At 38.7% G+C, this 15150-nt stretch overlaps 1 protein-coding gene across 7 annotated transcripts in view; it reads left to right on the plus strand.

Moving 5' to 3' along the window:
* The window catches only part of ubr5 (ubiquitin protein ligase E3 component n-recognin 5), a 167208-nt gene that overhangs the window by 66392 nt on the left and 85666 nt on the right, over positions 1 to 15150 (plus strand). For 5 of the 7 annotated variants that reach the window (XM_043688514.2, XM_043688515.2, XM_043688516.2 and 2 more), the window contains 7 exons: positions 393 to 502; positions 868 to 980; positions 2712 to 2855; positions 4284 to 4442; positions 7623 to 7734; positions 10835 to 10989; positions 14885 to 15082. In XM_043688514.2, coding sequence (XP_043544449.1) covers positions 393 to 502; positions 868 to 980; positions 2712 to 2855; positions 4284 to 4442; positions 7623 to 7734; positions 10835 to 10989; positions 14885 to 15082 — 991 coding nt within the window. The remainder of the gene's footprint in view (positions 1 to 392; positions 503 to 867; positions 981 to 2711; positions 2856 to 4283; positions 4443 to 7622; positions 7735 to 10834; positions 10990 to 14884; positions 15083 to 15150) is intronic. The other 2 variants (XM_043688518.2, XM_043688519.2) reach the window with 1 other exon arrangement.

Below are 15150 nucleotides of genomic sequence, written 5' to 3' on the forward strand. Positions count from 1 at the left end.
AAGAATTGGTGCATTACTTCTCCGCTTGAGCATGTTTATTGAAGTAAATGGTTATTATTCAGTGATTTTTAAAATTGTCCGAATATCTTAAGTTTGTTTTTGAGTAAATCAATTTGCTCAGCTTCATTCTCGGTGACAACTTGTAATATCAAGTGTACATCATTGTCTGAAGAAAAGTGACAACTTTATGAATAACCACTCCAGTGGTGATTGATTTAAGCTGTGTTTTTTTAATAAAGGGTTTGTTTTATTTTGAAAGCTTCAAGCTTGATTTTCATTTGCCTGTATCTGAATAAACTACTCAAAATTAGTTACACATGGTCTAACTTCATGGTGAAATAACCTGCATTTATATTTTGAAATATGTAGTTAATGTCATTTTTCTGGTACAGGACTGAGAGTAAACAAGAATCTGTGAAGACTGAGATGGGCCCACCACCATCTCCAGCATCCACGTGCAGTGATGCATCTTCTATTGCCAGTAGTGCATCACTACCCTATAGTAAGTATTTCCCAGAAAAGGTTCTGTAAATTCCCTACTTTCAAATGATCAGTAATGTTATGAATACACTCCGCAAAAGGATTGTAGCAGTGGATTTGATAGTAATTTTTGAAAAGGTATTTAAGTATTCACAGAGAGCAATCCCACGAGGCTACACGTGGGTAAAGACCAGGGCTACTTGGCTGGTCCCAAGAGCTGGTATGGGCAGGATGGGATAGTTGACTTCAGCTTTAAGATAAAATAATTTTGCATGTTATTTCTCTTTATGATGTTTCTTTATTCAGCATTAATGAGTTATGTTTGATCAGTTTTATTACCTGGTTTAATTCTTCAGATATGATTGGTTAATTATTCTCTCAATACAGAGCGCAGGCGTTCCACTCCAGCACCGAAAGAGGAAGAGAAAGTAAATGAAGAGCAGTGGCCACTTAGAGAAGTGGTATTTGTTGAAGATGTTAAAAATGTGCCAGTGGGGAAGGTATGGAACTTGACAAATATTTCTTGTTGCAGCAGTGCTGAAGACTAAGTTACTTAAGTTCTATAAAATTAAGTGCATGAGATGTAAATGGGATAACTTCAATTGTATAATTATTTATATAAAAACATACTTTGAGACTCGAGCACCAAGTTAAATTGTTTGCCAAAGTGGTGTATGTAAATTATACAAGTTGATTTAAATCTATTCAATAAATATTTTGCCTTCCGATTGTTATGGTGAAAGCCAATTAATATCAGTTTCTCCTATCCATTGCCTGTACACAGAATTACATTGCTTTTAACACGTAAATCTATATTTGCAGTCACTTTTAATTCTTGAAGTAACAGTGGAACACAGCTTGCCAGACATAAAAAGCTAGATTCGTTACATTGATCTGTGTTTCCTTTCATAGTTTAAAATTTGGTTTAGGAAATCATTTGGCAAGTAATTTGAAGCCAAGCAAGAAACATAAAGCTAAGAATCTAGCAGCTGAGTTTCAGACCAATGAACAAGTTCAGTATGTTTTGGTTGAGTTGACATCCTACTGTTACAGAATCATAACTTAAAGGTTATTGCAGTTACAATAAAATCATCATTGGTAAGATAGTGTTTAACTTGAAATTCCAATGTAATATTTATGAATAATCTTTAAAATAGTCTCATGGGCCAGATCTTCCTATATTCACACAGTGCATTTGTTGTATTGTTTCTCTGCACTCAACAAGCGCGCACAATGAAACTTAGTGGAAATTCAAGCCGATGATGGTTCTTTGAGGGCCTTGTAAAAGGCTGCGGTGCGCTCCTTAACCAGTAGGGTTTATGGATTGTGAAAGAAATGGCAATGACTGAACAAGTGGTGAATTAGTGTCAAATCAGGTGCAGGAATAGGTGGAAGGGACGACAGGAAAAGTAACAAAATGTAGGCACTTCTAATCAACCTGCCTAAGATGTTCTTGCATGCTTTTGGAGCACATGGGACTTGAATGTGACACTGCCACTGTAACACAAGAGCCTTGTAACAAAAATATGACACTAGACTAAATGTCAAATTGGGTCACAGAGATTGATCACCATTGCATTAAAAATTGTTGATGTGTAGTTATGCTCAGGCATCAGGTTTAATAGATAATCAATGTATAAACCAACAAGTTTTTAAAAATATGCTAAAGCTGAGGTGCCATTTGTGTGAAGTAAAACGTTTGGCAGCATAAGTCATCAACTTGTTTGAAATTTGCAGTTTGCACATACCTTTTAACTACTAGCTGATCTGTATGTCAATGGGCGGCATAGTGACTCTGTGATTAGCAATGTTGCCACACAGCACCAGGAACCTGGTTTGATTCCTGCCTCATGTGACTGCCTGTGTGGAGTTTGCACATTCTCCCCATATCTGTATGGATTTCCTCTGGGTGCTCCGGTTTCCCCCCTCAATCCAAAAAGGTGTGCAGGTCAGGTGAACTGGCCATGCTAAATTGTGCATAGTGTTAGATGCATTAGTCAGGGGTAAATATCGGGTCAGGGAATGGGTCTAGGTGAGTTATTGTTTGGACAGTTGATGTGGACTTGTTGGGCCAAATGGCCTGTTTCCATACTGTAGAGAATCTAATCCATAAAATGGCATTATATGATCTTAACATACCATTATTTTTCCAGCAAGATCTGGCCCTTCATTATGCTCATCATAATTCCAGCGGTGTTTGTCAACAAAATGCACTTTAATTTCTCCAAAAGGTATTGAAAGTGGATGGTGCTTACGTTGCTGTGAAATTTCCTGGGACTTCCAGCAGTGTCAGTAATCAAAACTGTACTAGTACAGATGCTGATCCAACTTCTCTCCTGCAAGATTGTAGGCTACTTCGAATTGATGAACTTCAAGTAAGCATTCTTAAAAACAATTTTTAAATATTCCTAACTCATTTATATGTGGGATTACTAGCAAAGTGGGTACTGAGTTGTAGATTTATAGCTTGGATTCTCAGTCTTCCTTTACAATGTTGTCTAAACAAGTTCAGATGTTAAGAACTGTGGCTTCAGGTTTTTTTTAAAAGCAAGATGTGATTTTCTCTATTTTGATTTGGATAAACTAAATAAATATTATCAGTTGAGCCAAGCAAAAGGAGTCCGAGATCAAGACTTTGGTAGCTTGCTTAAATGTCTGTTCTTTATACTGGTCTAAATGATGCGACCAGTAGCAGAAATCACAGCGGAGCCAAATATGTAAACTTGCCCATTTGGATCAAATTTGGGCACTTTGCCTCTTATCTTCAACACCTCTTCACACTCCCCAGTCCTACTGTCAGAAAGTTCATGTGCTAATACAGTTGTAGCACTCCATATCTGTCATTGCTTGATGGAACCAACTCACCATCCTCATCTATGTGGCTCAATGCCAAACAATTTGTGTGAGAATCTACCAGTTGACGGTCAGAGCATCAGCTGTATGCATTCCTAATATGGACCTTCACTTCAGTTACCCCCCCCCCCTCCAAAAAGACAAAAATTGTATTCAAGACTGAAATAGATTGTGTAATGACTTTCATGTATTCTCTTTAAAGTCAGTCTAACATTTGTGATCTTTCTCATCTCAAACCTGTTTTTCTACTTTATAATTTGCCAATGAGATTAGTTCTTATTGCTTTAGATGTTAGACCTATTCCATAAAATAACCGCTCTTAATTTGTTGTTTTAGCAATGAGAGGTTTAATTTTGAAGGAGACCAACACAAAGCAGAACTTGGTAATTTGTTTTGCAAACACTGTTCGATCATATCTTTCCTCTCCAATGAAAAACAAGTTTCTCAAATACCAAATAAATTAATGTAAACACAGCTTCAAGTTTTAAACAGTCAATGAAAACTTCGAAGTGTTTGATACTGTTGATTGGATCAAAATTTAAATTGAATTTTTGTTGCACAGAAATTTGAACCAACCAGTTAGCCTGAGCAGAGTTTTTCTCGGTACAGAGGATCCAATCAGGCTTTTTTAAAACAAAGCATAATGTCATGGAAGATGAATTGGTGTCTGTTATGTGGGCTCTTGACCCATTGTGGCACACACTTTGGTTGTTATTGAACCTTTATGGCGTTTTCTTGCTATCAAACTGGGTCAGCACTAGGCTCAAGTTCTGCTTCTATTTAGTCGGCATATAGGGCTGTTGTGTGCTGACCTATGTCTGACCAGTAATTTGAAAAAAGCATTCAACAATTTTAAGTCATCTCTGCACCGGTTTTATTTTTTTTTCTGCTAGCAATTAGGAAATCTTGAGTCTTTGTGACAATTAGAGTATTTTTTGTTTTACTCCCAGCACTATTATTGGTACCAATGGGTTCTCCAGTGGGAATCCTCCCTATCTAACGTGTTTGGAAAACGAGGACCAACGGAAGGATGCCAACCAGGTCAGACTGCACGTGAGGTATTCTGTGCCCACCCAGCAGTACCCTCACACCCGAATCTGCAGACAGAGGTGATTAGACCTTGCTTTGGCAGATAATTAGTGCATGTGGTGGCTCCTATTTCCATAAGAAATTGGGATACCCAACCCAATGGTACTATTGACATGTTAATGTTTTGACTGCCTGTAATATAAATAGATATTTAGAAGCAGCCCAATCACATTGTCATAGGTTTAATGGTACTTGAAAGGAGGCATTCAAAGCATATTTTCAGGCATTAAATACACCTCATGGAAAAGGTAGTAGGAAATTTGTTTGCCAGATGTAAAACTCTATCTGCTGGGTTACCTTCAGTGACTGTGCAACCAAGTGTTGCAGTTTCTTCTGGGCATGCTGTACCCTTTAGGATCAGATTGCAGAATGACAGAGGATAATGCCTCTTGCTGGCACCTTCTGCAACGCAATCTTTCCTTTGGTGGCCATGAAATGTGTTCAGACACTAGACTGATATGCCATTTTCTTGCAGACTTGTTCCCATCTCTTATTCACCCTAGGCAAAGTCTGCAAATGCATTGAGCTACCTTTTTCAGCACTTTTTAGGCGCTTTAAGTTTTCCTGTGTTTGACATCTGCATAGTTTTAAAATCTCATTTGTACGGTATTATCTGCCCCCGCCACTGCGTTTCCTGAAGGTGTCCATGTTGGCACCTGGAGCCGTCAGTAATTATAAATTGGCTGATGGCATACAGTTTGAGTTGTGTAAACACATTTGCGTTGCTTGTGCAATTTTCACCAGTCTCAGAAGTTTAGCACTCATTTACACTAGTATATCAAAATAGGTCCCTGTATATGTCAAATATGCCAGTACAGAAACAGGCCATTCGATCATCAACTCTGGGCTACTTTTTTGGTCCATGCTGGGCAACTCTTCTAAAGTTTACTGCCTTACCCTCAAACATCCATCTAATTTCCTTTTGAAAAGAATAAGTGGTCAATGTCAGAGAAATGCAAATTCTAATCACCCTCTCTGAATACTTCTCCTAATTGTCCCTAGGATTTATTTTTTGGTTTTTAACATCAGTGCTACCCTGTTACTATCACATTTATCAGACGAACAATTTTTTTTTATTATCCCTTTGTCATGTTACCCTTTGGATCTTCAGTGGAAAGCATCCTAATATAAGTTGTTCCATTACAGTGATCTCTGATCCCAAGAAATGTATTAGTGAACTTACAATGCAATTTTTCCGTTGTTTTTATGACATTTTTACAATGTGTTGCAATTTCTACATCATTCTACAGCTATGGCCTTACTAAGGTTTTGTTTTTATGTTCTGGATGTAAAGCCAAGAATTGCATTAGCCTTTATATGATACTGTTCATTGTCATTGTTGGTGATCTGTGTATTTGAGATCAAAGTTGCTCCTTTTAATCGGCTTAAAATATTATTGTTCAGTGTGCATTTTTGTTTTCTATCTGTCTTCCTCAACAATGCATTGTTTCAATATTTTCCTGAATGGAACTGTACTTGCCATCTAACCACTTGTCAACTCAGGCTCATCTACTATCTTTCACTATCCCTACCACAACTTATACTTCATACCACGAGCAAAATCCATATTCTCTTTTATGAAGTTTAGGTCATTTTATGATATTAATAAATGTACTTCTATATTGTCACACAAAGATGCCCGAAGAATCATGAACTAGATCTTTCCAGTTCAAGAAACCTCTTTTGCACTGCTCTTCGCTTCCCATCTTCTGGCTATATTTGTTTATCTAGCCATTATCTTGTGATTCAATTTCTGTATATTATCAAATGCTTTTTGAATGATCTGCATTTCGAAGCATTTCTGCTGTTTTTCTTACAAAAATTTCACAGGTGGTCAAGCATGATCTGTATTTTAAAGTCCATTTTGAACAATCCTAATAATCAGTTGTAATGCCAGGTGCTTCAATAGCTGTTCCATGTTGTGCATGTCAGCAGTTTCTCAACCACTGAAATGTGTAATTTTCTGTTAATCTAGCCTCACACCACTCTTTTTTAAAAATAAAAGTTATATTGCCACTGTTCAGTACTCTGACCAAGGTTTCCTTTTCCATAGACTTGTGAAGAACAGATTATGCATCTGCTACTCCTTTCTAATTTCTCTGAGGTCTTGAAGTGTGAATATCTGGATCCCAGTGATTTGTCTATCTCAAGTTTTTGACTATCTTGTCTCTTTGAAAAGCAGTCTCTGCTAACAATTCTTCATGCACCTCTTTGCAGCTTTCCAATTATTCTCGTCTACATATGTTTTGAAAACTGAGCTAATCTTTCATTTTTGTCCTCTGAAAGGCAATCTCCTGACAACCTGTGCTGCTGCTTAATGAGCTTGAATAAAGCCTTTCCGCAGTATTCTTTGTGTATTTAATAACTTGCTGTCATTCAACGTTTTGAATCTTCTATTTATAAAACTTACCTCTACCATAAAAGTTAAATATGCATCACATGGCATTCATTCGGCACGTTGTTATTCCTTTCACACTTCAGTTTTTTTGTTCCATTGTGACTCTTAAGTTTGCACTGTAATTACACAATCTGGCCTCTGGATTTATACCAAATATTATATTAGCCATCTTACATTATCTTTGGGTAAGTTTTAATGTCATTTCAAACTAGCTGATTTTCTGTAGCATTGCAGACGAGGGGTAGAACCAAATCCAGTCCTCAGGTGAAATGGATCTATGGATGTAAAGCTTTCTTCTTCCCACTCGACTGTATCGTTATCCTTGTTACTACTCCTTAAATCTCTTGTCTGCTTAATCTGGCAAATATTATAATCTTCTGCACTTTAAGTACCTGTCAAACTGTTCATCCTCTTGGCTCCCCATATGTTTTATTTACTTACCTCCATCTTTTACCCTGTCACTTCTTTCCTCTTTCCTTGAATCTCACTGCTACTATATCTTTGGCTCACCTCTTCTTCCACCGCAGTACTCACTCGTTTCATGCTGGTATTGCTTGTATTTTCTCCGGGCATCTTCAGGGTAACCAACACTGTCTACTTATTCTTTCTTCTGTTATATTGATAGACATATCTTGCAGAATTGTGCGGTATTTTGTGGAGTGGAAAAAATAAGGTTGTAAAGTGTGCACGTGAAATTATTATTTTATGTTGTCATAGTGAAGTTATTGGAATCAAACTGTAGTGGTGCTTCTCTCAATATATTGATTCAATCATTTCTTCTTCCTTCTTACTGTTAACTCAGGTGGTGAAAACAGGCGGGACACCAAAAATTCCAGACTGTTTCCAGCGCACCCCTAAAAAGCTTACTATTCCAGATAAAGCAGAAATCCTTGCAGTGAATGTGGATTCCAAGGGTAAGTACATCTTTGTTCTCTGTAAATCTATTGATTATGTCTATGGTTTTTCTGCAGTAGTGAAAAGCTTTCACTGTTGTTTATAAGTATGTGAGGCACAAGTTCAAGTATGTTATTACTATGTTGCAATCTACAAATCCAATAACTTCAACTCATAATCATTTGCTAATGCTATTTGTGCGATTTCAATAGTTCTATTCTTAATATTATTCTCGTGATAGTGGGACAAATTCTGTATTAAGCATGCAAGATCTAAAAGAATGTGGTTAATATAATTGTTCTAGAAGGATTAGACACTTTGCAATTAATGACAATTAAACATTTCACAATTCATTAAAAATGTGCTTTGAATTGCATAATGTTTAACCTATCATAAAGTGGTTACAATGTAGAATGAGGCCATCATGTCTGTGTCAGCTCTCTGCAAAACAAACTCGGTCTTTCTTCCCCCTCTGTTTGTCCATCCCTTTCCTGTACCTTATTTTGCAGCAAATTTCTTTTCAGATGATTATCTAAGTTTATTTTAAAGGGTTTGACTGAGTGTGCCTCCACCACGTTCTCGTGCAGTGCCTTCCAGATCCTAACCACACATTTTAATAAAATACTTTTTATGTTGCCTTTGATTTGTGTGCGGTTCACAAAGATCGATGATCTCTGGTTCTTGATCTTTCTGTCAGTGTAACATCCCTCATTATCTCTTTGGCCTATGTGATTTTGGAATCTTCTATCAAATCTCCTCTTCCACAAGATTGGCTTAGCGAGAAAACATATGTAATAGTACTGAGCTGGAGAGACTAGGTAGATCAACATTTAAGCCCCGATCAGCAGTGATCTTTCAGTAAAGTTTAGGATACTAAGATAAGAAAGGTGGTAAGGACAAGCCAGGGAACTATAGACCAGTGAGCCTGATGTCGGTGGTGGGCAAGCTATTGGAGGGAATCCTGAGGGACAGGATGTACATGTACATGGAAAGGCAAGGACTGATTAGGGATAGTTAACATGACTGTACGTGGAAAATCATGTCTCACAAACTTGATTGAGTTTTTTGAAGAGGTAACAAAGAAGATTGAGGGCAGAGTGGTAGATGTGATCTATATGAACTTCAATAAAGCTTTCGACAAGGTTCCCCATGGGAGACTGGTTAGCAAAGTTAAATCTCATGGAATACAGGGAGAACTAGCCACTTGGATATGGAACTGGCTCAAAGGTAGAAGACAGAGGGTGGTGGAGGGTTGTTTTTCAGACGGGAGGCCTGTGACCAATGGAGTCCCACAACGATCAGTGCTGGGTCCACTACTTTTCATCATTTATATAAATGACTTGGACGTGAGAATAAGAGGTACAGTTAGTAAGTTTTCAGATGACACCAAAATTGGAGGTGTAGTGGACAGTGAAGAAAGTTGCCTCAGATTACAACGGGATCTTGATCAGATGGGCCAAAGGGTTGAGGAGTGGCAGATGGAGTTTAGATAAATGCGAGGTGCTGCATTTTGAAAAGGCATATCTTAGCAGGACTTATACGCTTAATGGTAAGGCCCTAGGTAGTGTTGCTGAACAAAGAAATCTTGGAGTGCCGGTTCATAGCTCCTTGAAAGTAGAGTTGCAGGTGGATATGATAGTGAAGAAGATGTTTGGTATGCTTTCCTGTATTGATCAGAGTATTAAGTACAGGAGTTGGGAGGTCATGTTGCGGCTGTGCAGGACCTTGGTTAGGCCACTTTTGGAGTATTGCGTGCAATTCTGGTCTCCTTCCTATTGTTGTGAAACTTGAAAGGGTTCAGAAAAGATTTACAAGGATGTTGCCAGGTTTGGAGGATTTGAGCTATATTGAGAGGCTGAATAGGCTGGGGCTGTTTTCCCTTGCGTGTTGGAGGCTGAGGGGTGAGCTCAGAGGTTTATAAAATCATGAGGGGCATAGATAGGGTACATAGACAAGGTATTTCCTTGGGTTGGGGGAGTCCAGAACTAGAGGGCATAGGTTTAGAGTGAGAGGGGAAAGATATAAAAGAGCCCTAAGGGCCAGCTGTTCCACGCAGAGGGTGGTGCGTGGGTGGAATGGGCTAACAGAGGAAGTAGTGGTGCTCGTACAATTGCAACATTTAAAAGGCATCTGGATGGGAATATGAACAGGAAGGGTTTGGAGGGATATGGGCCGGATGCTGACAGGTGGGACTAGATTGGAGTGGGATATCTAGTTGGCAAGAATGAGTTGGACCGAAGGGTCTGTTTCCGTGCTGTACATCTCTATGACTCTATGAAATACTCTTGCTTCGTCATCCCTATGAGCAAACCTTCATGAATGAGAACTGATATTTTCTTGACCTGTTTTATCTTCTAAATTTGAAGAAGCTAACAACATGCAGTGTGTACATTGAAATATGACATTTGACTACTTGAAAGACATGACAAAAGCTCTGGTATCATAGGCTTGTGGAGAATTTTGATAATTCTACCAGAAATGGCATTATACCTAAACTTATTCCTGCATTTTTCCAGAATGGTTTGTATGTTTCCCAGCAGACAAAGTCTTTTCCCTGGGGTCGGGGAGTCCAGAACTAGAGGGCATAGGTTTAGGGTGAGAGGAGAAAGATGTAAAAGAGACCTAAGGGGCAACATTTTCACACAGAGGGTGGTACGTGTATGGATTGAGCTGCCAGAGGAAGTGGTGGCGGCTGGTACAATTGCAACATTTAAGAAGCATTTGGATGGGTATATGAACAGGAAGGGTTTGGAGGGATATGGGCCGGGTGTTGGCAGGTGGGACTAGATTGGGTTGGGATATCTGGTTGGCATGGACAGGTTGGACCCGAAGGGTCTGTTTCCATGCTGTACGTCTCTATGACTCTTCTCTCCAAAAAAAGTGGTTTCTCCCACAGGTTTGAAATGCCTTCCAATGCCTGGCTGGAACAGCCATATACATTATGTGCAAGCTTCTAGAATGACTTGGCCAATTGTTTGAAAATTTGTTTCTTGGTGAATAATTGAAGTTTGTCATCAAAATACAAGAAAAACATAAGCTCCAACCTGTAATTTGAATCTATTATTTTGTTTAATAGATGATTACCTAATGTAGTAATGTTTATTATAACTATACTAACAGGTGTTCATACTGTACTGAAGACAGGTAGCTGGGTCCGTTACTGTATCTTTGACCTAGCTACAGGAAAGGCCGAACAGGAACATAACTTCCCTACAAACAGTGTTTCTTTTCTTGGCCAGAATGAGCGGAGTGTGGCAATTTATACAGCTGGGCAGGTATGTATTATTGTAAATTTCTTTTTTTTTACATCCTAATCTAATCGCATGATCATGGTGGTAGTTGTTCCTGGACGAACAAGCCATCTGTGAGGTCGAGCACGGCAGCCTGGTTAAGTTATGAACTATGGGGTCTCTGGCAATTTGCAAATTGAATCCAAAGTTGGTTTTGTGGCAAGAAGTAAAGTGTGACAGTCAAAGGGTATTTTTGTGTCTGGAGGTCTATGTCCAATCCCAGACCACAGAATTTAGTGTTGGGTCACTTGCTGTTTGTAATGTACATTAATGATCTAGACAGAAATGTAGGAGGTATGATCTGCAAGTTCACAGATGACATGAGAATTGGTGGTGTGGTAAATAGTGAGGGGAAAGCCTTAGAACATTATAGGTGAGCTAGCCAGATGGGTTGAGCAGTGGCAAATGGAATTTAAACCTGAAAAGTGAGAGGTGATGCATTTTGGGAGGACTAACAAGACAAGGCAGTATATGTTGAATCGTAGGACCCTAGGTGGTACGGAAGGTCAAAGGAACCTTGATGTGCATGTCCTTGGATCCTTGACTGCAGCAGAAGAAGGAATTGTGGTAGTTTAGAAGGCATGTGATACTTGGCTTTATTAGTTGCTATTAAATACAAGAGTAAGGAAGTTATGATGAGTTGTTTGGTCACAGCTGGAGTATTATGTGCTGTTCTGGTCACCACAGTATAGGAAGGATGTAATTACATTAGAGAAGGTGCAGAAGAGATTCACCAGGATGTTGATTGGGCTAGAGGGATTCAACTATGAAGACACTCGAGAGATTAGGGTTATTTTGCTTTGAGCAGAGCAGAGCAGAGCAGGCCAAGGCTAAACCTAGATGAGGTGTACAAAGTTCAGAGGGGTGTATTATTAAAGGACAAACCAAACAGAGAACAGCCAGAGAATTCCTAGATGCATGGCACTCATCCAATCAATAAGCACATCGACCTGGACCCAATATACCGGCCACTGCAGCTGGAACTGACAACCGGAGGCGGCAGAGTCAAACAACTATAAATGCCGGAGAAAACATCACAGAAGCGCTTCACAGGAGGTTCCCAAGTACTGAGGATGTCACCTCGACAGGGGACGAAACATCTGCAACACAAATTTCCAGCTCGGCGAACAGAACCACAACAACGAGCACCCGAGCTACAAATCTTCTCTCAAACTTTGAACACTTATGGGTGTAGATAGGCTTTTTCACTTAGAGTCAACAAGCAGGGACATGCCTATTGACTCTATTAAGTGAAAAAGTCTGTCTTTTAACGGTATAAAGCAGGGATTTAGAGGGCATTTGAAGGAAAACCTTTTCACGTGGAAGTTGAGATTTGGAACCCGTTGCCTAAGCAGATGGTGGAAGCAAGAACTCTCGACATTAAAAACTATCGAGATGAGTATATGAAATGCCATTATATAAAAGGTTATGCGCCATGTACTCTAAAAAGGGATTAGAATATACAGATGTTTGATGAATGGCACAGACACAATGTGCTGAAGGGCCCTTTTATATGCTGTAAAAATTCTGACAGATACAGGAAGGAAATTCTAGAGCTTCTGTATTAGGCAGCTGAAGGCATGGCCACAAATTATGGAGTAACTTTACAATTACTGATACTCAAGAAACCAAAAATAAATGAGTGCACCTGTCAATTGTGGGGTTGACAGAGATTAGAGCAATGATGGGTAAGACTTTGGAGTATTTTGAAAATAGGAGTGGAAATTTTAACATAAATGTAATTAATTAATCAAGATCCAAAATGCTTAACTTGCATAAAATGGCAGGTAAATGTGACTTGGTGTAAAGTGGAACATGCACAGCAGTGCTTTGAATGACCTGTGTATGGGGTACATTGCAATAAGGGTAACTCGAGATGCAAGTTTGGGAGGTGCTGTTGGTGAAGTTTTTGTGATTTTCTACAATTCATTTTCTAAATGGACACACTACAGCCCTATTATGCTCCTGGTGGAGGATGTGAATGGTAAGGTTGTGGATGGGGTGCCAGTCAAGTATTGTTTTGTCCAAGATGATGTTGATTTTCACGTGTGAGTAGTGCTGTACTCATCCAGGCAAGTGGGAAATATTCCATCATATTTCTTTCTTGGGCAGGGAACGTGGTAGAAATGCATGGGGCTGTTTGGAATTAACCACATACTGCAGAATAGTTTACAAGTTAGTTTTGGTAGAGCTATATTAATTTTATTGGACAATTCAACAAGTTTATATTCCTGTGTTCACTCACCTATCTACAAATCCATTAACACCACAATTGTAAGTTTGTATGGCTAATCTAGATGGAACAATAGCCAACATTTACAAGTTTGTTGAGATGTTGCTAAATCTTATTAAATCTTTAAGTAATTTAGGTGATTGTTTCAATCAAAATGTTCATCCCTGTTGACTAGTATTCCTGGATAAACCTACTTAAATAATCTACTTGTACAATAGAAATCCATGAACCAATTATGTAGATATCTCTGACAACGCTTTGAAACTGTCAGCAAGTCGTTTGATTTTGAAGATGATCTGTCCAAATGTGCTATGCATCTGGGCGAAAGTATGGACTGCAGATGCTGGAGATTAGAGTCAAGAGTAATTCTGGAAAAGCACAGCAGGCCAGGCAGCATCCAAGGAGCAGGAGAATCAATGTTTTGGGCAAAAGCCTTTATCAGATGCTGTGCATCTGGCCCAAAGTATCTACAGAGCATGTGTTACTTTGTTTGATTTTGCATATGATTATTGAAAGGGTGAAGGTAGTTAGATTCCTCTTCCACAAGCTGCCTTTTGAACCATTCTAAGTGATAACACCCAGTTCGACATCGCCAATGTCATCTCGACACCTCTGTTAGAGATTGATTGCACATTTAGTTTTGGGAAAGGTGCAGTTTCCTTAATTTAAACATTGGGAGAACCCAAGACTTTTTCCTTTGGCCCCACCACTGAGATTCCACCTCAGTCCTTGGCTACTGTATAAGACTGAACCAGATTGTTCTCAACAGCTGGGTTCTAGTTGACCCAGACTAAGTTTCTGACTCTGTATGCTGTCCATCATAAAGCTTGTTTCCTTCCACAGTTAAAACCTCCCATGTCCATCCCCTTCTGCATTTATGTTCTGTTTTTGTTACCAACTTCCAGTGCTGTCATGGTGTGCCTCTCATATTCAGCCTTTGCAAATGTTTGCATCCAACATATCTTCTCATTCACATGTAGAGGCTGAAAGTTCAAAAACTGACTGTGCGTGTTCCTATTGACCATATGCAGTAGGACTCGAATATTTTATGATAATCAAATATCTCTTTTAATTAATTTTCTCCTGCACCTCATGCTGGTTCAAATTGGGATGAAATATGTAATTTTAGTGTTAAGGTTTGCATTTGAAGCCTATTTAAAGCCATTGAGTATCCAAAGATAGCTAATGTGATGACATTGAATGGCACATTGATTGTCAACATTGCCAATTACAAATTATTCCGAAAAATGGGATCAAAATTTAGTGAAGAGATTTTTAATTTTTGACCAGTATTTGTATGTTTAAAAGATAATTTCAGATATTTAACACCCTATTTCTTGTTCATGAAATTGTTTTGTTGTCCCAATCATTGCCATACTCTCTCAAGTTCAGCTAAAATTTGCTGACCAAAGATGTTTGAAGAGTCTGCTTGATTTCATATAGGTGGTAAGATTAAACTGTAAATCAGTCTGGTCAAGCTAACCTACCTAATACGATGTAAAAGATTTTACTTCAAATTTATAATCTATGTATATTTTAGAGCTATTTTTTGTTTGAAATGTGGGCACAATCTGAGTTAGCTATGAAATTTGTGTAGATCTTAAGTTTAGCGTATATTTTTCTGACTGCATATTCTTGGATCTTCAGGAATCTCCAATCATCCTCAGGGATGGAAATGGCACTATATACCCCATGGCTAAAGATTGTATGGGTGGAATCCGTGATCCTGACTGGTTAGACCTTCCACCAATTACTAGCCTTGGAATGGGGATCCATTCTTTGACAAATCTTCCTGCAAATTCATCCATTAAGAAAAAAGCAGCTGTTATTGTAATGGCTGTAGAGGTATGTTGATCAGAGTAATGAGCATAATAAAATTTAAATATTCACATCTGTATTATAAACGTTTTGGG

This window comes from Chiloscyllium plagiosum, unplaced genomic scaffold, assembly GCF_037043375.1.
Source record: "Chiloscyllium plagiosum isolate Xiang-an unplaced genomic scaffold, Cpla_swu_hap1 HiC_scaffold_4, whole genome shotgun sequence".
Classification (NCBI taxonomy): domain Eukaryota; kingdom Metazoa; phylum Chordata; class Chondrichthyes; order Orectolobiformes; family Hemiscylliidae; genus Chiloscyllium; species Chiloscyllium plagiosum.